Source organism: Myxine glutinosa, chromosome 7 (genome assembly GCF_964187855.1).
Source record: "Myxine glutinosa chromosome 7, kmMyxGlut1.1, whole genome shotgun sequence".
Taxonomy (NCBI): Eukaryota; Metazoa; Chordata; class Myxini; order Myxiniformes; family Myxinidae; genus Myxine; species Myxine glutinosa.
Genome location: NC_136267.1, coordinates 56,640,005 through 56,662,378, shown reverse-complemented (window position 1 = coordinate 56,662,378; position 22,374 = coordinate 56,640,005). Strand labels below are relative to the sequence as shown.

The window sequence follows — 22,374 nt, the reverse complement described above, 5'->3', positions numbered from 1 at the left end:
AAATATCTTGAAAAATAAACGAACTACTAACTTCTAATCTGGTGTGTGGGTGTATATACGCATAAGGAAGAACGCTATTAAAAATTGGGTCGCCACGTCAAAATCCAAGATGGCCGCCGCCATGTATGCCTGAACCTTGAGCGGAATATCTTGTAAAATAAGCGAAGTACCAACTTCTAATCTGGTGTTTGGGTGTATCTCGGCATAAGGAAGAACGCTTTTGAAAATTGGATCGCCACGTCAAAATCCAAGATGGCCACCTTGCGTCTTCAACTTTGTCAACTCACATCACTTCACCGACGGGGGACCTAGGCGTAACGCTTGTTTTCACGTGTTTTACTTCATGTGTTTCACGTGTTTGTTTGTGTTTCACACTGAATGAAAAACGTAAAGGTAGAGCATGCAGATTGTGATACATGACAGGTTCAACGATATGTCACAACAATGAAGGCACAACAATGCACATAACTCGAAATTTCACTTATATCGATGTTTTTAGACCTTTGCACGCACTGTCCAAGCCCAAGAGCACTTTCATGAGGTATCATTCAGCATTTTCATACTTTTTTTTTTACCCCATTCAGACACCATCGCATCTTGCATTTATATAGATTGTGCAGATATAGATTGCATGTAATGTAATATTATAAACAATGTTATACTCCAGGAAAAAAAAACTAGTAAAATCGATAAATATTTGTACAAAATCTGAATGTACATTGGCCCAATAAACAACTGTACAGTGCAGTGTGGTGCTTTTCCCACGCAGCAGATTTGCATTCGCGTCGAGGCTTTTAACTGTACAGTGACGTGAATAACTAAATGGTATTCATAGAATACTTACCCTGCGCAGTCAACTTGGTGTGAGCAAACTCTTCTGTTTTTGAACATTTCTTTTTTTTTATCCAATATGGCTGCCAGACCACGTGAGCGATGACATCGTAAATTTATATTCTCTAAATAATTGTTGCATAGATCATGCTCAATAAATTTCAAACTGATCAGACGAAGCGTTGTCCCTGTCGAATTATGACGTCATAATTATGGCACCAGTGACGTCATCGTTAACAGCACCTATTCCCCATATGGAGCGATTTACAATGAGCCACATTTCAATTTTTTTCCATGGAGCGGTTTTGGAGATATAGAGGTGCAATGTTTTTCGGTTTTTCCAAGATCGCGCCTGTAACACATTAACTATGACGTCATGATTATCATTAAAATACTCTAAAGGAGGAGGCGCTCCTATGGTGAAAATTTAGTGTCCATCAGACTAACCGTTGCTGAAATTTTTTAAATAATGATCGGATGGATAAGTGTTGTATTTGTCGAATTATGACGTCATAACGAAGGCACCGATGACATCATTATTAACATATCTTATTCCCCATGGGGAGTCGGTGACTGAGCCAGGTCTCAATTTTTTCCATGGAGTGGTTTCAGAGATATAGAGGTGCAAAGTATTTCCAAGATGGCGCCTGTACCACGTGACCTATGGCGTCATAATAATCATTAAAATATTCTACAGGAGGAGGCCCTCCTATGGTGAAAATTTCGTGTCAATCAGACCAAGAATTGAAGAGAAACAAATTCATACTGATCGAATCAAGTGTTGTACTTGTCAAATTATGACATAATTAAAGTACCGATGACATTATCATTAACATATGTTATTCCCCAAGCGGAGTCGTTGACAATGAGCCATGTTTCAGTTTTTTCCATGGAGCATTTTTGGAGATATAGAGGTGCAACCTTTTTTCGATTTTCCAAGATGGTACCTGCACCACGTGACCTATGACATCATAATTATAATTTTAAAAATTCCACAGGCGGAGCCGCTCATCTTCTGAAAATGCCGTGCCAATCGGACTAACAGTTGCAGAGGAATTTTTTTTTTCATACTGACCAGATCAAGCGTTGGACTTGTCGAATTATGACATCATAATTAAGGCACCGATGACATCATCATCAATATGTCTTATTCCCCATGGTGAGTACTTCACAATGAGCCACGTTTCCATTTTTTACATTGAGCGGTTTGGGAGATATAGAGGTGTAACGTTTTTTCAAGATGGCGCCTGTACCACGTAAACAATGACGTCATAATATTCATTAAAATATTCCCCAGGAGGAGGCCCTCCTATGGTGAAAATTTCATGTCAATCGGACCAACAGTTGCCGAGAAAATGAATTTTTAAAATGCAGACACTGCACACGTACGTACAGTCACGTGAAAAAGTAAGTACACCCCGTGTAAAGTTTTGACTTTTTCAACATATTTCAACATACAGCTATTTGATCTTCATTTCAACAATATTGATAGATAAAAGTGATATAATATAACAAATATCATGAAACATTTACATTTTGTAGTCCATTGTATAATTTAAATAAACATAAATGCAAATTTCGCATGTGGAAAAAGTAAGTCCACCCTTGGCTCTAATAGGTGGTATTGTCCCCTTTGGCAGAAACAACCTCAAGGAGGCGTTTCTTATAACTGTCTACCAGTCTCTGACATCGACTGGGAGAATTTTTTTCCCACTCCTCCATGCAGAATTCTTTCAGCTGTGCGATGTTTGAGGGGTTTCGTGCATGCACAGCTCGTTTCAAATCCCCCCACAACATCTCGATGGGATTTAGATCCGGGCTTTGACTTGGCCATTCCAGAACCCTCCATTTCTTTCTTTTCAGCCATTCCTTGGTGGATTTACTGGTATGTTTAGGGTCATTGTCATGTTGCAAGGTCCACCTTCGGTTGAGCTTCAACTTTCCGACAGATGGCCTCACATTATCCTCAAGCACCCTCTGGTACAATGCAGAATTCATCGTGGATTCTATGATGGTGAGCTGCCCAGGCCCTGATGCAGCAAAGCTGCCCCAAACCATAATATTTCCACCACCATGCTTTACAGTTGGTATCAGGTTCTTGTGGTCAAATGCTGTCTTTGGTTTTCACCAAACATGTCTTCTGGTACTGTGGCCTAATAGCCCTACCTTTGACTCATCTGGCCAGAGCACATTGTTCCCGAAGTGCTGGTCTTTGCCCAGGTGTTCATTGGCAAACTTTAGTCTTGCCCTGATGTTCTTTCTGGACAGCAAAGGTTTCTTCCTGGCACACCTCCCACGTAGATCAAATTTGTGCAGCCTCTTTCTAATGGTAGACTCTAGCACTTTGACATCAACAGTGGCAAGAGCTACCCGTCGGTCCCGTGATGACATTCTGGGGTTCTTAAAGACATTTTAGCATCTTGCGGTCTGCTCTCGGGCTGAACTTGCTGGGGCGGCCTGGCCTGAACAAGTTGGCAGTTGGTTGGAATCCTCTCCACTTGTAGATGATCTTCCGGACAGTCGAATGATTGATTTCAAATTGTTTGGAGATCTTTTCAAATCCCTTCCCAGACTCGTAGGCATCTATAACCTTCTTTCGGAAGGCCTCAGAGAGCTCTTTTAATCTAGGCATGGTGACGCCCCACACTTCAACAACAAAGAGCAAACCAAACTACATGTTGGAGGTTTAAATAAGACAGGTTCCTCCAAGATCCTCTCGAACGATGTTCTTATCATTTGCACCTGAGCTGGTGCACCTGATTCTAATTTTAGGTATTTGAAGTAGTGATAAATGTTGGGGTGTACTTACTTTTTCCACATGCGAAATTTGCATATATGTTTATTTAAATTATACAATGGACTACAAAATGTAAATGTTTCATGATATTTGTTATATTATATCACCTTTATCTATCAATATTGTTGAAATGAAGATCAAATAGCTGTATGTTGAAATATGTTGAAAAAGTCAAAACTTTACATGGGGTGTACTTACTTTTTCACGTGACTGTACGTAACTTAATGCTTAACCCCACTTTTCGCTTCGCAAGCACAGGGTAATAAATAAAAAAGAACATTAACTTTTGGCCCTCCCTATCATGCTGTGTTTTAGCTCCGCAGTGAGCCTGTATAAAGATATCGTATAAAGTGCGCCTGTATAAAGCCTATAACCTGTATAAAGAAAGCAAAAAAAGGATTTCACAAATGAATTTTTTTACGATTCAGTTGTGGTTCGAGAAGATGTTGGAGTTTTTTCTGGTTCACTCTTGGTTTTAAATTCAACAAGGCAACAAAAATGAACATTTAATTTTAAACTTAAAATGTTACGATCTAACTAATCGTACTAAAATATGCCAATTGTCCATAAGTATGTATCGTGACTTGCTGGGGTGGCCCAGCTGCTGGGGAACCTACCTTATCGGAAATGGCCTGGCCGACCAAATCTCTACCAAATTTTGCCCACCTGCTGGGGGTACCCAGGGGAGAGTCTGAGACAACTTGCAATTTTTGCCTGGGTCCTGTAGCATAGTGAAGTGGTTTAACCATTGCTCCTGCTGGAGGGAGGCGGTATTGAGGGAAGAGAAACGATGATGGACTTGCCCTACAGTGCAAGTGATTCACTGACACCATATTTCATTCCCGGATGGCGTGGGTATGATGAGTCGTTGGAAATCTGAAATTTGTTCTTGCTTCTGATTTTGCACTGCATATGCAAGATGATCAATCAGGAAGAAGGTGAAATTGGGAAATAAAACACCCCCGCACATGATGGAAACAAAGATTTGTGCAATAGACAGGAAAATTGTGATCCATTGATGCGAGCTTCAAAGAAGTGTGAGTGAATGGTGTCCAAATGCTTTTTCTATGATGGAAATATCACTGCCCGAATGGGTCATCTCTGGTATCACTCTTGGCATTTTCACCCTCCAAAGTTATTTCCAGTGTTTCACATGCAATAAGGGTGAAAGGTTTCCCAATAATTGCAATATTTCAAGGCTTCGTTTTGTGCGGGGGTGTTGTTCATTGTGTAGTTACTGTCGTGGCCAAAAATATTGGTACCCTTGCACTTTTTTCAAATAATGCACCATTCCTTCCAGAAAATTGTTGAAATAAAAAAATATTTTGATATCCACATTTGTATTTCTTTGGTTTGTGGTGGAACAAAACAAAAAAAGCTGAAAACATTACTAAATCTTAGCTTATTCCACACAGAAATCCTAAAATGGCCCAGACAATATTATTGGCACCTTTTAGAAGTTGTTGGAAATAATTGAATTTCAAGCAGGTGATTCTCCTTTCCTTTTGAATTGAACTCACCTGAGGTGAGTTGCAGGTGCCTGCAATATAAAAATCACTCATTCAACCAGTTTGAATGGAGAAAAGGAGCCCTTCTGCTGTTTTGTGCCACTGTGTGTACTGCAAAGAGCATGGAGAAAAGAAAGAAAACCATAAAATTGTCTGAGGTCAGACACAAGATTGCAGCCAAGCATGGACAATCTCAAGGCTACAAGTCCATCTCCAGAGATCTTAATATTCCTGTGTCTGCCATACGCAATGTTGTCAGGAAGTTTAAGGCCATGGCACTGCAGCCAACCTCCCTGGACGTGACCGCAAGAGAAAACTTGATCGAAGATTGCAGCGGAGGATTGTTCAAATTGTGGAGAAAGCACCTCAATCAACTGCGAAACAGATTCAAGCATGGAATCATGAAATCGGGAGATTACGAAGGCATTTTGGAGCACAATGTTCAACCCAGTGTCAGAAAGCTAGGATTCCATCGAAGGTCATGGGTCTTTGCAGCAGGACAATGACCCCAAACACACTTCAAAAAGCACACAGGAATGGTAGCAACAAAACGCTGGACTGTTCTGAAGTGGCCAACAATGAGTCCAGATCTAAATCCCATTGAACACCTGTGGGGAGATCTGAAAACAGCAGTTGGGAGAAGGCACCCTTCAAATCTGGGAGAACTGGAGCTGTTTGCTCGAGAAGAGTGGGACAAACTTCCAGTAGAGTTGTGTAGGAAGCTCATTCATGCTACAGCAAGCGCTTGACTGCAGTTATTTTGTCCAAACCCTGTTCTACCAAATATTAAGTCTGGGGTGTCAATAATTTTGTCAATGCCATTTCTTTTTCTTTTCTGATTTGAAAGGATATATTAAGTTCTGAATAAAAACAAAGGTTCTGTAATATTAACAGTGAAATAAAGAATTGTGGAGACCAAATACTTTTGTCGATTTCACCTTATTTTGTATAGAGAATTGGGAGTTATTTGAAAAAGTGCAAGGGTGCTTATATTTTTGGCCACGACTGTATATCTCGGGTGGGTAAAAAGCGGCTGGAGGGTTATATTGTGATGTCTCAAAATCATCCATACATTCTAACTATGATTCAGTCCCCAGCTATAACTGTCATGTTTCTCATAGTCCTGTGAATCCTCTGTGTGTGCCATCCCTCGGATGGACGTTAGCTTGAAATCCCATTTCCATTATAGTTTGGCCTCAACTGCCCGAGGCTTTCTGGGCTTACCGTAAGTGGTTGGGTCCAAATGCCCCTCTTCCCCATTCGACAATACTTTGGAATGCATGGCACGTTATCAGAACTTTCCATCCAAGACTTTGGAAATACAATATTAGGTGTTACCTCAGAATGCTAATGAAATGGAGCTCAAGAAAAAAAATGTATAAAAGTGCTGTTACATTTAAATTGGAATGTTATCTTCAAAGAATATTTGTTTTTCTTCTATTTCGTTGGGTACATGCCAATTTCATTTGTTAGACATATCATTTGTTTGTTAAATTCAAGGAATCTCGTATTTTGTTAAAATTTCAGGTGCTGCTGTGAAAGGTCAGTGTGCAATATTGTATAAAATGCATCATCAAAGCGTTTGGTTCATATTCTTTTGCAGGGCATGCTAAATTGCAGGAAGCAAAGACACACATGTTGGGGGATCTTTTGGACAACAATGCTAGAGATGAAGCTATCCTAGGTCAGTGGAAAACAAAATGATTGCATTTCTGAGAAATTCAATTGTTGTTTGAATTTGAAGGGAATTTTTTTAAAATAAAAATTTGTATTGTAATGTTGCCTCTACTTTAAAAACATAACAAGACCACTGATGTCCTGAACCTCATGATTTGTTATGTCATACTTTGTCAGCAAAACTGCTTCTTGGGGCATTCTGTCTCAAAATCAGTCCTGCATTGTACTAACTTTAATGTGTCCTGCAGTTGTCATTCTGAAATTTGTCATCGTCCTTTGCCTGCAAGACCACAATGAAAGCATAAACCTCCTTACCAGGACCCCAAATATGCTTGATTTCACCTCCCCAGACAATTTAGAGATGACATTTTCACCGACAACAGGAAAGTTTGAAGAAGGTGGCTTGTCCACAATCTAATAAAATGTCATGACAAAAGTGACAAGGGATGGCGCAAGGTGTTGAAAGACACCAGTGAGGTTCAATCTGCTGCAGAAATAGAGAAACGTTGAACGGGCAATCGATTCAGTCTGAAGTACTTTCAAAAGAACCAAATGCTGTTTTCTTCCTTCGGAATGGAATGAAGGACCAAGTGCCCCTCATGGGATACTTGTCATCCTGTTTGTATAACCTCATGAACATCGTTTCATCGTGGTTATTGACGACTCTTGTATTTCCCAGAAAAATGTGGTCTTTTTTTTTTTTTCCCCCAGTGCAGCAATGTGACCCTGTGCATGCATGTGATCGGAGTGCAGTAATATCTCGATGCATGGACATTCAATATCCAGAAATTTGCTATGACAGGAATGATTAATTCGGGATTAAATGTCGTCATACGGAAGTAATAATCGCTGTGGCGGGAATTTTGCATCTCAGAAAATATATGCAGTCGTTTATGGCAAAATCGTGTCCTTTTACTGCAATTCCCACTACAATTATAACTATGGTTCTACCTCTAGTTTTAAGCAGTTTTTCTCTGCAGGCAACCATAATTACCTCCAACATCGAAAGTGGACGGCTGTTATGTTTTCTTTCACCCCTGTCTGTCTGTCTTTTGTGACAGATTCGTCACTTCCGTTGTGGTGGTTTTCATCCACTGTAAACATTTTCGATTCCATGTACTATTATTGTTGTCAAAAGGTTTATTGTTTATGAACTGTTTTCAAAAGGTGAAAAAGTTAGTTTTAAATGAAACCGGAACCGGACGACGATGAAGAAGAAGAGGAGAAAAAGAAGGCGGAGCGAGTGAGTCGGAGAAGAAAGCCCAGTTGCTTTGAGGTCTCAGCGAACGTTGGCGAGCAAGAGGCACGAGTGAACTTTGGGTTCCCAGGAAAGGGATTCCTGCGACAAAGTTGTTATCGCTGTAACAGATCAACCTGCGTGTCAGGTTTTGCGGTGGATTCTGAAGAGAATCATCGTCATCATCGTCGTGCCGTTGAGCCACGAGACCGGGCCGTCGGCCATTTTGACTCGCGCAGGACTAGCGCTTCGCTCAAGGTTTCGTCTCGTTTCGACCATTTTCACCGCATTCAGACGTCGATCTGGGGTGTGTGTGTGTGACGTGGCTTTTGAGTGGAAAGTCTGCGTGTCGCCGACTGTGAGCCGTGGAACGTCCATACCCGAGGGTGTGATTTCCCAGTCGCCTGGAGGGCGCCTTTGGATTTCCCAGTCGTCCTGAGGGCGCCTTTGCACAGCTTTGGCAGCAGGACTGTGACTGCCAACCCAACGGGATTCTGGTCTCGATTGGACATTGATCTGTCGATCGCTGGAGCGGATCGACTTTGGCTTGAAGCCGGGGAATAGAGACATTGGGAATCGTCTTCTTTTTGCTCACTTGGAGCACAGTGAGTTATATTGTACGAACCTGATGGTACCATCATATGAATGATATACTATTTGTTGTACAATTGATTACTATTGTTTTTGTACTGTTATTCTTGTGTGATCTTAATACAATACCTGTTGGTTTGTAACAATTGGTGTGGCTTCACCGTTGATCTTTGACATACAGAATAACACATTTTTCTGCCGTGACTCCTCTCGGGGCTCGGAGATACACCGTGACCAGGGGGTCGGGGAGGAGCACGTAACACTTTGTTGCTTGCAAAAGTCGAAGATTTTTCAAGTATATTGCTTGGTCATGTGCATTATTCTGTCTCTGTCTGTATGTCTTTCGCCTACAGGTCACAATTTTAAACCGATCTTCAGGAAACTTCATGCAGGAAGCATATTGATTTTGAGGTCAAAAGTTCAACATAGGCAAACTTTCTAAAACTTTGTGGGTGAACAACTTTCTAAAATCATCAATTTTCATCCGGTTGAATTGTAATTCAGAGTATTTGCACATCAGGTCTGCAAATCTAACCACCAATTATGTTTGATGTCAACATAGGCCAAAAGGTCAACATAGGCCAAAGGTCATCAACTTAGGTGCAATTTATAAAATCGTCAATTTTCATCTGATTGATTTGAAATTTGAACAGGAATCATGTCAGGCCACTCAATTCAACCAAAGGTTAGGGCGGCAGGCTTGGCATCCTAAGGTCCTGTGTTTGAAATCCCGTTGAATTAACACCATGTGGGGATGACTCACCCTGTCATCCTTCCGAGGTCGGCAAAGTGATTACCAGATAACTCGTTATAGAGAGGCATTGCATCAGCGGCCGACGTGCCCATACAAAAATGATGCAACCAGCTGCCAGGTGGCTGCACACGAACCACCCAGCAAGTAAGGTGCAATTTCTAAAATCCTCAATTTCATCTGATTGACCTGAAATTTGAACAGCATTTGCATGTCAGGTCATTCAATTCAACCACAAATTATTTTTAGGTCTAAAGGTCAACATAGCCGAACTCTCACTTGATCTGATCAGTATGAATTTTTTTTTCTCTGCAACTGTTGGTTTGATGGCCACGACATTTTCAACATAGGATCGCTTCCCCCTGCAGAATGTTTAATGATAATTATGACCCCATGGGTCACGTGGTACAAGCGCCATCTTGGAAAAACCGAAAAACGTTGCACCTCTATCTAAAACCGCTCCATGGAAAAAATTTAAACGTGGCTCATTGTAAAGAACTCTGTGTTGAATGGGAAATAAGTGTTGTTAATGATGACGTCATAACGCGGCTGGGACAACACTTGGTCTGATCAGTTTGAAATTTCTTGAGTGTGATCTTCGTAACAATTATATTACATATTTTAAATTTATGACGTCATCGCTCACGTGATCTGGCAGCCATATTGGATCAAAGAAAAAAAATGAAAACCTTAAAAAGCATAAGAGTTGGCTCGCAGCAAGTTGACTGTGCAGGGTAAGTATGTTGGGGATTTACCCCCAACTCCACCCCACTAGAGATGAATCTGAGACATCTTAGACAGTTACAGGAGGATTTATTAAGGCTTAACATGTACATGGAAGAAGCTGTCATTAAGCGCAGCTTCTCAACAAAACACATCAGTCTTTATACTCGACAGGAAATAATTAAATCTACTTCAAAGACAGGATGGAAAGAATAACATTGGAGTTGTTTTTGTAAGAGGCAGCTATCAAGCCGCGTCCCTTCATCCACGCTGCTTTTGTTCAAGGTTGGTGCCTGAAAGCTTCAACAAGCAGGCCATGTTATAGGGTGTTGCAAAATAAATTATACTTCCCCCCCCCCCCCCCCCCAGGTTGTATTGACCATATGTTGCAAAATAAATGATACTTTTTTCCCCCCAGATTGTATTGACCACATGTCCACGATTTTTCAATTCATATTTCGCGTGCGTCATCATGACGTGTCGCGCACGTTGCCTGCGTGTTGTCTCCGTCGTATTTGCGACTAATGTTCGTGTCTTTGCTGAAATCTTTCAAAAGTCAACGTCAAATGGTTTCTGAAGCTAATGGTGGACATATGGACGCGTATTAAACGTGAGTTTTTAATTTTTGAATGAAATAAAGCCTTTGGTTGGATTTTCATCCGATTGAAACTTCATTTAATCTTTGGAGAAAAAAGTATCATTTATTTTGCAACACCCCTTATCACAGACCAGGGGTAATTTGCCAGCTTTGCTCAAGGGTTTCTCAAACAGGGCCAAATGTGAAATTCCTGGCAATGGGATTTGACTGGAATCCCCCACAAGCCTCCCTTTGATACTAAATATCTTTTTCTTTTTTCTTTTTTAGGAAAGGAAGAAATAGAAAGGAAAGAAAAGATATTTCATTATCACCCATGGCCCCAGTGGGGATTTCTCATAGAAGTATATGTCTACTATCTGTGATGTTATCTTTCTCTTGATGAGGTGAATATCCTTGCTGAAGGGAACTTTCACATGAGCTGCAGGGTGGGTCAGGTCCTTAACCATGAAGCTTGGGCGATAAAATCTCAGACAGTATTCAAATAGCTCTTATGAGCCCCTTCACCCCTTGTAATCATTTAGACCTATAGAGGAAGAAGAAGAAGAAAGATAAATGATTGAGTAAATATTGGCCTGCCTCCACAGTCACGTGAAAAAGTAAGTACACCCCATGTAAAGTTTTGACTTTTTCAACATATTTCAACATACACCTATTTGATCTTCATTTCAACAATATTGATAGATAAAGGTGACATAATATAACAAATATCATGAAACATTTACATTTTGCAGTCCATTGTATAATTTAAAAAAACATAAATGCAAATTTTGCATGTGGAAAAAGTAAGTACACCCTTGGCTCTAATAGGTGGTATTGCCCCATTTGGCAGAAACAACCTCAAGTAGGCGTTTCTTATAACTGTCTAGCAGTCTCTGACATCGACTGGGAGAAATTTTTGCCCACTCCTCCATGCAGAATTCTTTCAGCTGTGCGATGTTTGAGGGGTTTCTTGCATGCACAGCTCGTTGCATATCCCCCCACAACATCTTGATGGGATTTAGATCCGGGCTTTGACTTGACCATTCCAGAACCCTCCATTTCTTTCTTTTCAGCCATTCCTTGGTGGATTTACTGGTATGTTTATGGTCATTGTCATGTTGCAAGGTCCACCTTCGGTTGAGCTTCAACTTTCCGACAGATGGCCTCACATTATCCTCAAGCACCCTCTGGTACAATGATGAATTCATGGTGTATTCTATGATGGTGAGCTGCCCAGGCCCTGATGCAGCAAAGCTGCCCAAAACCATAATATTTCCACCACCATGCTTTACAGTTGGTATCAGGTTCTTGTGGTCAAATGCTGTCTTTTGTTTTCGCCATATGTCTTCTGGTACTGTGGCCAAATAGCTCTTTTACCTTTGACTCATCTGTCCAGAGCACATTGTTCCAGAAGTGCTGGTCTTTGCCGAGGTGTTCATTGGCAAACTTTAGTCTTGCCCTGATGTTCTTTCTGGACAGCAAAGGTTTCCTCCTGGCACACCTCCCATGTAGATCAAATTTGTGCAGCCTCTTTCTAATGGTAGACTCGTGCTCTTTGACATCAACAGTGGCAAGAGCTCCCTGTAGGTCCCGTGATGACATTCTGGGGTTCTTAGAGACTTCTTTCAGCATTTTGTGGTCTGCTCTCGGGCTGAACTCGCTGGGGCCGCCTGGCCTGAACAAGTTGGCAGTTGTTTGGAATCTTCTCCACTTGTAGATGATCTTATCTTCCGGACAGTCGAATGATTGATTTCAAATTGTTTGGAGATCTTTTTAAATCTCTTCCCAGACTCGTAGGCATCTATAACCTTCTGTCTGAAGGCCTCAGAGAGCTCTTTTGATCTATGCATGGTGACGCCGCTCACTTCAACAACAAAGAGCAAACCAAACGAAATGTCTGAAGTTTAAACAAGACAGGTTCCTCCAAGATCCTCTCTGGCGATGTTCTAATCATTTGCACCTGACTGGTGCACGTTTTTTTTTTGTATACAAGATCGAGGCTCGTGAAAGAGCTAACATTAATCACACAGAAAGACAAACCGACACATAAAACATATAACATGGGGAGCGGTAGACAAGATGGGGCGAGAGGGGGAGGAACACAAACACAACATCTGAGAGCAGGGACATCGAGAGATCTGTGGGAGGGAGAGGGCGTTGGGGGGGGGGAGGCATGGGAAGGGGGGGGTGGGAGAGGTATAAAACATCTGGACACTGCCAGGACTTCCAGGAAAGAAGTTGGAATTTCAAACAAGGTGGATCTGGGGTGAATTAGTGGGTGTAGAAAAGATCAAGGTTTTAGATGGGGAAAGATAAGAGATGGTGGTGAACAGTTGTTTTAAAGACCCGGAAGTGGGAGTGGGATTGAAGGGAGTGTGGGAGTTTGTTCCAGAGGCGGGAGAAAAGAGGAATGAAAGAGTGAAGGTGAGCAGAGAGCCGAGATTTCGGCAGTTTAACCATCAGAGGGTTGCTGGCAGATCTTGTGCGACCTGTAGGAATATTTGGGGGACAAATCACAGAGAGAGCTGGGGGAGCAAGGCCGGAGAGGAGTCGGTAGAAGACAGAAAGAGCAAGACCTGATTCTAATTTTAGGTATTTGAAGTAGTGATAAATGTCGGGGTGTACTTACTTTTTCCACATGCGAAATTTGCATTTATGTTTATTTAACTAATACAATGGACTACAAAATGTAAATGTTTCATGATATTTGTTATATTATATCACCTTTATCTATCAATATTGTTGAAATGAAGATCAAATAGCTGTATGTTGAAATATGTTGAAAAAGTCAAAACTTTACATGGGGCGTACTTACTTTTTCACGTGACTGTATAATTCTGAGGCTGTGTACACAAGCAATGCCATTTTAAATCATTTGAAATGCAATGTCGCATGAAACGGCAATGTCTTTTGAAACATCTATCCCTCATAGTCATTTGAAATTAAATCGTGTGGGCCGAACCCTCCCATACAGAATCAAACGCAAGAAGCGATCTGGAGCCCATAACTTAGGGTGGGCCTTTTCAAAGCAAATCTCAGGTTAATAGCAGGCATTCATTTCACCTTTATTTTCAGTTGAAGCAGGTGTTAATAAGCTCTTGGTTGTACAAAGCAGTGCAGCATATTAAAGTACCGTTTTTACCACCGACGTCATTGTTTAAGACAAGGCACTCTTCTTGACGTTTTCCCCCCTTTGGGCAATGAAGGGGGCAATCTTCCGGAATGTGCAAGGAGCAATCTTCATTGTTTGCTCTTTTGGAATGCGCACGGGGTACTGGGTTAAAGATATGGAGATGGTGGCTCTTGTACAGGGGTGAATGGAGTTCTTGTACAGGGGCAACTGTTTGCTGCTTTATGGGGGAGTTTACCAGCTCGCTTTGCAAGTTGTCTTTTCTTTTTAGTCAAGGGCAATCTCGTATGGTGGGGAAGGGGTATGGTGGGGAAGGGGTATGGTGGGGAAGGCATCCAAGTCATGCTGCAAGTTCTGGAGCTCCTGCTGTGACTATTTATTTCTGGACTTAAACTCACAGTACCACTTCTGCTTGTCATGTTGCCAGGTCCAGACCAAGCCATTGGTGACTTGCTGCTGACGCTTGATGTCTGCTTCCATCTCCTTCAGCTGGGCCTCCAAAGCCCTGTTGAATAAAAATTGTGTGTCCATAGACAAAGCCATGAACACTTGTCAATATTTTAATAACACTGGGGAAAATACTCATATGATTACAACAGAAATACATTATAGAACTCACAGCACAGAATTTACAGCACAGGGTTCACAGCACAGGACCCGGGTCGGAAATGAGCATTCTTCCTCGATTGAGCGAACTTAGCTTCATTTTATATCATTCAGAACAATAGGGGAATGATGATTGGGTCTTCACAGTAGGATGGGGTAGGGGGGAGGAGATCGGGGGCCGAGGGATTCCGATAAGGGGTTAGGGAGGGGTAGATCTGGGGGACGGGGTAGTATTCTTGGCGCCATAAGGATCGGTTTTCCATTGTACTTGAGATTGCCCCGAGAGCAAAAGGGCCTAATGCATACCAACTCAGGGTGTGTCCACATTCTGTCTCCGTGCGCATCTGCCAGTCTGATAAAAGATCGAACTCACAGATGTCCGGTGGTTGCTCAATCTTCCTGCTCAGATTGCACACTTTGAGAATCCATTTGCAGATGGGATGCCGGTAATGACTCACATGCCCTCCACACACACATATATATCCTTTTATATTTCCACAATATACATACATCCTTAATAATATAATTACTCCTTTTCTACAAGATCATTATGAACTTCTAGCATAGTGCTATTAAGATTCAGCAAATAACGAAACTATTTCTATCTCATTGTCATTTCAATACATTTTATTAATTAAGTGGGTCAGGGACAAGTTTGAATTTGACTGCCTGTGATAACTCGCTGACCCTAACAAATGTAGAGGTCTTCTATCGCCCCAAAGCCCCAAAGGAGCTGGGGGACATGCCAATGAAGACTTCTCTTGATGTCATCAGCCTGGCTGTATTGGGCATTGTATGAGTATGACTCAAAGATGATCACAATGGTGTTTGTGGAGGTCTGCCAAGTCCACTGACGCTTGAGCGAGCAATGGGCCCTCCCAGACTGGAACCAGATCTGCAGCCACCACTGGTATCTGGTTGAAAGTCACTCTCGCTTCCTTCTCCTGACTTCGGACCACACAGGGAGAACCCCGTACCTTCATTGCAAACTTACTGACACACACACGGATCAAAACTCCCGAGCACCCCCCCCCCCCCCCAATGACAATGATGATCCATATGAGGAGGCCCAAGGCGTCCCTCAGCCCATGAACCATCTTTTGAACCCCCATTTTCTGAATTGGCATTTATTTACCTCATCTCCCAGACAGCTGGCTATTTATAGCAGCATTCCCTCTGTCCTGTCTGGAAATCCAAATGCCATATTCGCCTTCAACAATTTTCAAACACACCTCCCTTTAATCATTTCCCTGCATCTAACAATGCATGATTTTGCCAATCATTATCTCATCAATCATTGTCTGCCAATGGAGAAACTCGCCACATTTTCTCCATCTTGCTCTGTTGCCTTCCTGCGTCGTAAACATCATTTTTTGGTAAACACAAATATTTGTAAACATGATCCTGTATCGCTGCCATCCCAGGAACGTCTCATTCCTGCAACCTAAATCTGAAGCACAATTTTCCATATATTTGCGTTATTGCACCATTTTATCCAAAACATCTCAACAATCACATCCTGAGTGTAAAAATATTCTCCATTAGGCCGAGAAAAATATATTTCCGGTCTCTGGTCAGCGCGCGCATCGATTTTGACCCTGTGCGTCAACAATTTTTTTTTTTCAAATTTCCAACGGAACCTACAACAGCGCGCGCCTATTGTTGCCGGGCCGGCACGTTATCTCGGGAAATACAGGTCTGTGAGGGTCGCCATTGGTATCGACTTTCGCGCACGGTTCTGCTCAACAATACTTCATTTAATTTGTTCAAATCCAACCAGCCGTTCCAAAGTTATGAGTAGTGTTGTGTGCCGTGACGTCATGAATCCAATCGGCTAGATATTGTCATTTATTGAAACGAAGACGTTCTTTGTCGGATTCGTGTGAAGCAACCAGAAGGCCTAAAGTGCTGCGGGTGGTCTCGTTAGTTAGGCCTGGATCCTATCTCGTTTGTCATGAAGATGTAAGTGTCTGTGATAATCTGGTGGACTGGGAGAAGAGATCGTGGGAGGCCATCGGCCTGTTAGACCACTTGCGCATGCGCAGTGTTGACGGGATCGACGCATTGGAATGTTTGATGGTACTTCGAGAGTTCGAGGCGATCTCGAGAACGAAATGGCAGTCTGTAATATGCTTGAAGAACTTAATGATTTTTCAGAATAAATACATTTTAAAATAACTTATTAAGCTTGTGTTCATTATTTACAAAAAGGCCGACCTGTCCCATTGGCTGTCTTTAATTTCTCTCTGGACGGCGCCATGGCAGATGAGGAGGACCGCAAGGCATGAGGACACAAAAAACAACACCTTTATATGTGCAATCCATGCTTTTCAAAAAAAGAAGAAAAAAAACCGCATCGCCACATCAATTCTGCAACTTTGGTCTGACCAGAGACAAGCAATATATATTTTTTCAGCCTTAACTCACAACACAATTCACATCACAACAACTGGTAGTTAAACAACAAGAATCAACTGGTATTCTTCCTTTGATAATTACCTGTGCACTCATCCTATCAATACCTGGACAAGCCAATTTAAATACTGGAAAACCGTTTGAAAATAAAATCTGAAATTAAAATCGTCGTACAGTTGGGAGAATGCACCTCCCCGCAAACCAACTCTAACGCAATCACCAACTCCAATTCCACCTTACCTTCCCTCAAGTAGGAGATTAGAGCACCTCAAGTAGGCGGTGGTGCCACCGCTTCATCTGCGTTCTGCTCAAGTCCGGTCACAACCCTCTGAGATGTCCTACTCGCAGACAGACAGACAGCAGAGGCAACCCACAAGCCCCGAACCCAACCAGATTCAAACTCACTGTTAAAGGACACCACTTCATCAGACTGGCACAGTCTCTTTGCCAGCTCACTTATACAACGAAATGCAAACAAATAGTTTGCCAACAAAATCATTTGTTAAAAAAGGGCAAATTCTGCCACCCTCATGCAGAATTCCCTTTCTCATTTCTCCAGTTACCTTCTGACATTGAATGGCATCCCAATGCTTTGCTTAAACAAACTAATACAGTATTCATCAAACATTGAATTCATTTCCCACCGAACTCCACCACTCAGTGCTGCAAAATACTGGATTCCAACCAGCAACAAGTACACAGCCTCAACCGCACCAGGCTGTGAAATCAAAGCACCATCAGTCCCTTATTCTTCCCCCTCCCCAAACCAAACCAGTGTAAGCCAGCTACCACAACCAAAGTGCTGTGACCTTGACAACTCTTGAACAAGCCAGCATTTTCAAAACAAACCATTTTCCCTCTTTTTTCCAGTCATCCACCAACCAAAGTACGCTTTTGTCTGTACATATACTTTAACCAAGATTATATGAGACTTGACAACAAACACTGCTCCGTAGAGCTAGTTATTGGAGATAACTCGCCTCCCCACCTCCTCCAACCAAATATCTCACTCAACCGATATCAAAGAAACAATTATTTTCATACCTATGAGATATCTTTTGTAGACAGACAAACAGGTGAAAACATATCCTCCATTCACATTTGGCGAGGATTAAACCCACAAACACCCATAATGGCAAACAATTAATATATTGTCAACACCCCCCCCCCACCTCCCCCCCCCACCCCCCACAACCATTCACAGCAGGTGACCACAACAACTCGTCCACCTCCCTTCTGTTGTGTTCCTTCCAACAGGTAACCCGATAAACAAGCAGACAGACAGACAGCAGCAACTCCCAACGTACTAACAGGAAGGTCTCGCAGATGCCCATTCGATCCAGACTGTAGGCTGCCACGATTCTACCTGCAGGGACACACTTGTCACACACCTGTCACACACCTTGAAATCCGTGCTCCAGAAATTAACTCCATAGCCGGCTAGACAGCCAGACAGACACAATCATCTTAATCTTACAAATACAACAAAAGGAAACCATCAAGGAAACAAACTCTTGTCATTATGGGAAAATCAATCTACTCAGTTGGTTGTGTCAAAGAACTTTGCTTGTGACCTCTTTGGACACTCAATGAGACACATGGAAAACTTACTCAGTTTAAATATAGATTTATTAAACTCTTGCAACGAATAGTTACACGAAAATATAGTTATACTTTAAAATACACATGACGCGATGTTCTGCTCTCTCTCGCTCTCTCTCTCTCTCGCTCTCTCTCTCTCTCTCTCTCTCCTGCTTCTTCCAATCCTCCGTCCAGTTCCCTCGATCTCAGTGGTTAAATAGCAAAAGGCTCCTTTCATCTCAGAGCATTGGAATGCAGAGTTCAGCACAAGGCCCATAGCCCCAGACATCGAGGTGCCCCGAGGCATCTGTTTCCTATTTTAAAAGCCCCAAAGGCCCCGGAACAGCTGCTTATCGCTGAGAACCACAGAACACCCCATTTTATTTCCTGGGGAGGTCACTCTCCCATGACCTCGCCCGAGTAGGAATGCACTCCGTGACAAAAGCCATTTCACAGATGGTGCCTGCCCATCCAGGTTCCATTTTCACAAGCGTTACACAGGAAAAACACATTCTGTCCTTCAAATATATGAAAACATATATTTTTAGAATTCCACAATCCCTCATTTTTTCTTTTTGTTTATATTAACCATTAATCTAAACATCAACTTATTAAATATTCAAACCACAAACTTGGTAATCCAATTTTTTCATTAGGCATACACCGTCATCCTGGAAGAATCTGATTACAAAACATTTCTTTATTCATTGACTCTTTCCATATTAATAATGCAATTCAATTCCTTTGCATAAAGCATACAACCCTTCACCTTTATCACAACGATTTCAATTCACCATTTTAAAATAACAAAGCATCTGCAACATTTGGCAATATGTTTTGCTTCAAAACAAATATTGACTTTTTGTTTGAAAAGAAGATAAGAGGCTGATCACTCGTGTTTGAAATTCAAGTATGAAACATTTTCTTCTGATGTCTTCATAGCACCTACACTATTTCGCATAGGATTTCCCGCTGTTGTGATAGTTGGGTGGAGTCATTAACTGACCCTGCTCTGCATGTATCATCCTTGCCACTCTTGCTGTGAACCATAGTAGATTTGAACAAGGCCTTCGTCCAGTTGTAGTCGACTTGCCTCCTCACTCATCGTGAGTATGGAGCAAGTATTGATGTGATGTTGGTTGACCAGCAAGATGTGGAACAGAGATGCCAGATGCATCTGCAATGATGTTGGGACCATGGCATTCAAGTTGTCCATGGTCCATACCAGGAGCAACCAGCAGAGTCGTGCACAGCTGTTGTGGAGTAAAAGACACAGCCGTTCGCTTGCAGCTCCATGCTGGCTCCCCGGAAGTTGGTGAAGTAATAACACACGTCACCGCATTCCGTAGAAGTTGCGGGTAAAATGTTGCCGTCCTGCAATTGCTGACGTGATGAATGTTCGAGGCATTCAAACAAAAGTAAGTGATCGCCTTTCTTCCATATGTTGCAGTGTGATCCAGGCAAGTGATCACAAAAATTCCTTTGGTGAAGGTAAGCATCCATCTCCAATTTTACAAAGGAGAATGTCTTCATCATTCTTTGAGAAGGAGGGTGTATGCCACAATTAACTTCATTTTTAGCCACAAATTTTCTTTCTCGAACTTCTTCCCAATTCCGTTAGCACTCCCTTTGAGATGTGATCTGGTCTTGTCCTTTTACTCAGCCATATCTGAATCTGCTTTCCACACACACTGAATCAGATAGGGTACATCTTCTCATATAATCACCATATTTTAACTAATCATATATTTCTTATAACAGTTTCACATTCAACAATTTGTTGTTTTCCTTAAAACATTCAAAAAAGTTATATTTTCATTTATATGCGTCACACAAATAATATTCAAATCAGGTATATATTTTACTACTAAACTAAGAATAGCATCCACAATTGCTTTCAGGTTAATATAATTTAAAAATTAAACTCATGCAGTTATTTTAACACTACTCCAAGAAAATAAATGCATTAATAATGAGTATATATGATTAAAATCACAAACAGGAATATCTAATTCCCAACAAATTTTGCAACCAAACAAACTATGCATTATGTATTATTATCATAGTCCTCCCACTTTTTTCTTTTTTTCATTTAACAGTGTAACTTGTGGCGATATGAGTTCACTGATCTTGTAAAACTGACGCAATTCATAACATTTTCATTAACCCATTATCTTAACTCTACTGTACTCATTTGCAACATTACTTCATTCAATCTTTTAATCTCGGTATTATTCATATCATCATAAAATCTTTCTATTTTGGGTCCATATTTGTTTCTAATCTTATCAATCTCCTATGGTTTATCAATTCGTTCCAAAATACCGCAATCAAAGGTTTTAACCAAAGCTCTACCAAACTATTTCCAATTTGAACTCAAAATGCTCGTGAAACAATGATTCGAAGAATTAACTTCAAGGGGTCAACAAATTCATTTTATAAACAGATCTAATTTTTTCCCCATCCAATAGTTTTCCTTGCCAAATGTCATATTATAATACTTTAATAAACCTTCGAAAAATGTTTCCCATCTCAATAAATTCCCTTTTTACTTTACAAATAGCCATCTTTAAATTACATATTTAACCGCAGCTTTCTTCCAATTTGTTTGGCCTAAATGGCCACCGAAGTGGCTGCCAACATGCAGTACCTTTTTTATCTACCAAGCAAGTACTCGTCCACATAAGACCTCTACCAAAATGTTGTTTTAAAAACAAATCTGGGATTTCTGATTGTATGGATGCACACTCTCAGGATATTTCAGGCTGCTGCTAACAATCCACTATGATAAATTAATTCCTTTACCCACAATCAAATAATTAATACAAATTGAGGATATTATCCCTATCACATTCATTTATAGATTCATTACGTTAGATCTAATTTTTCTCCCACTGCTATAAGGAAGAACAATAGCTCTTATAAGTCTTTGTAATATCTCACTTAATTTACCCAGCATCGAAGAATTTATTTACTATCCATTCCCATCTGTTAACCAATGACTTTGTTTGAACTCCAAAACTTAATTTGATGAATCCCATGTGTACAGCTTCCACTTATTGAAACCCCTACTTTTGTAGAAAATATCCAAGTAAGTGTTCTTACGCCCCTTTAACTATTGCTCATCCATTTCTATGCAACTAGTGAATACTACTGACACCAGTATGCCAATATAGGTGTGCCAGATTAACAAATATGTTGCAGGTGCACGTAACATCGCGTTCTGAGGTTAAACTACGTAACAGCGCGTTCATGTCTGCCCCTTGGTTTTAAGATTCACAATGCAGTCCGTTTTAAAACTCACAATAGTTCAACTCATCAAGATTTTCCTTACTATATTCCCATATCATCTACGCGTAATATACATCCATACATACAGCACAATTTATGCTGATAAAATTCAAGTTTATATATATATATCAAACATCCATGAGCAGAGTACCCTGGGAAGTCAGTGTAAGACCTCTCCCAAATTTGGCTAATTTTGTACTTCCTCATTTTTTTTTTTTTATGAAGCTCATATCCATAAATAGCTTTTATTCTCATATAAATTCTATCAAAAATGGAATCCCAAGATTACTCACAATTTACTATTAATTAATGGCTGTTCATAACCCAGCATATCAAATCTTTATATTCCATCTCCCTTGACAAAAGAGATAATTTTCAAAATCAAATTATGTTGATATTTTATTTTACGGATTCTCTGGATAGTCGATCCCATCCACATGAAACTATCTATTTCCAGACAAGCACATTGTTGGTTTCAACAATCTTGTGAGATTAACACACAAAGAAAACAAAAACACAAACATTGACACACAAAAATACACAAACCCATGCATTATGTATATTTGTTTGCGTTGGAACCATTATTAACAGATCAAGATGGGTGTCAATTTTATTTCAATTTCGTAAAATTTATCCTTTAATTTTAGAAATGCTAATAC

General features: G+C 41.0%; 1 protein-coding gene across 8 annotated transcripts in view; it reads left to right on the top strand.

Annotated features, from left to right (window-relative positions):
* LOC137431270 (uncharacterized) overlaps positions 1–22,374 on the top strand; it is a 917,646-nt gene that overhangs the window by 818,533 nt on the left and 76,739 nt on the right. For all 8 annotated transcript variants that reach the window (XM_078781781.1, XM_078781779.1, XM_078781782.1 and 5 more), the window contains one exon: positions 6,740–6,820. In XM_078781781.1, coding sequence (XP_078637907.1) covers positions 6,740–6,820 — 81 coding nt within the window. The remainder of the gene's footprint in view (positions 1–6,739; positions 6,821–22,374) is intronic.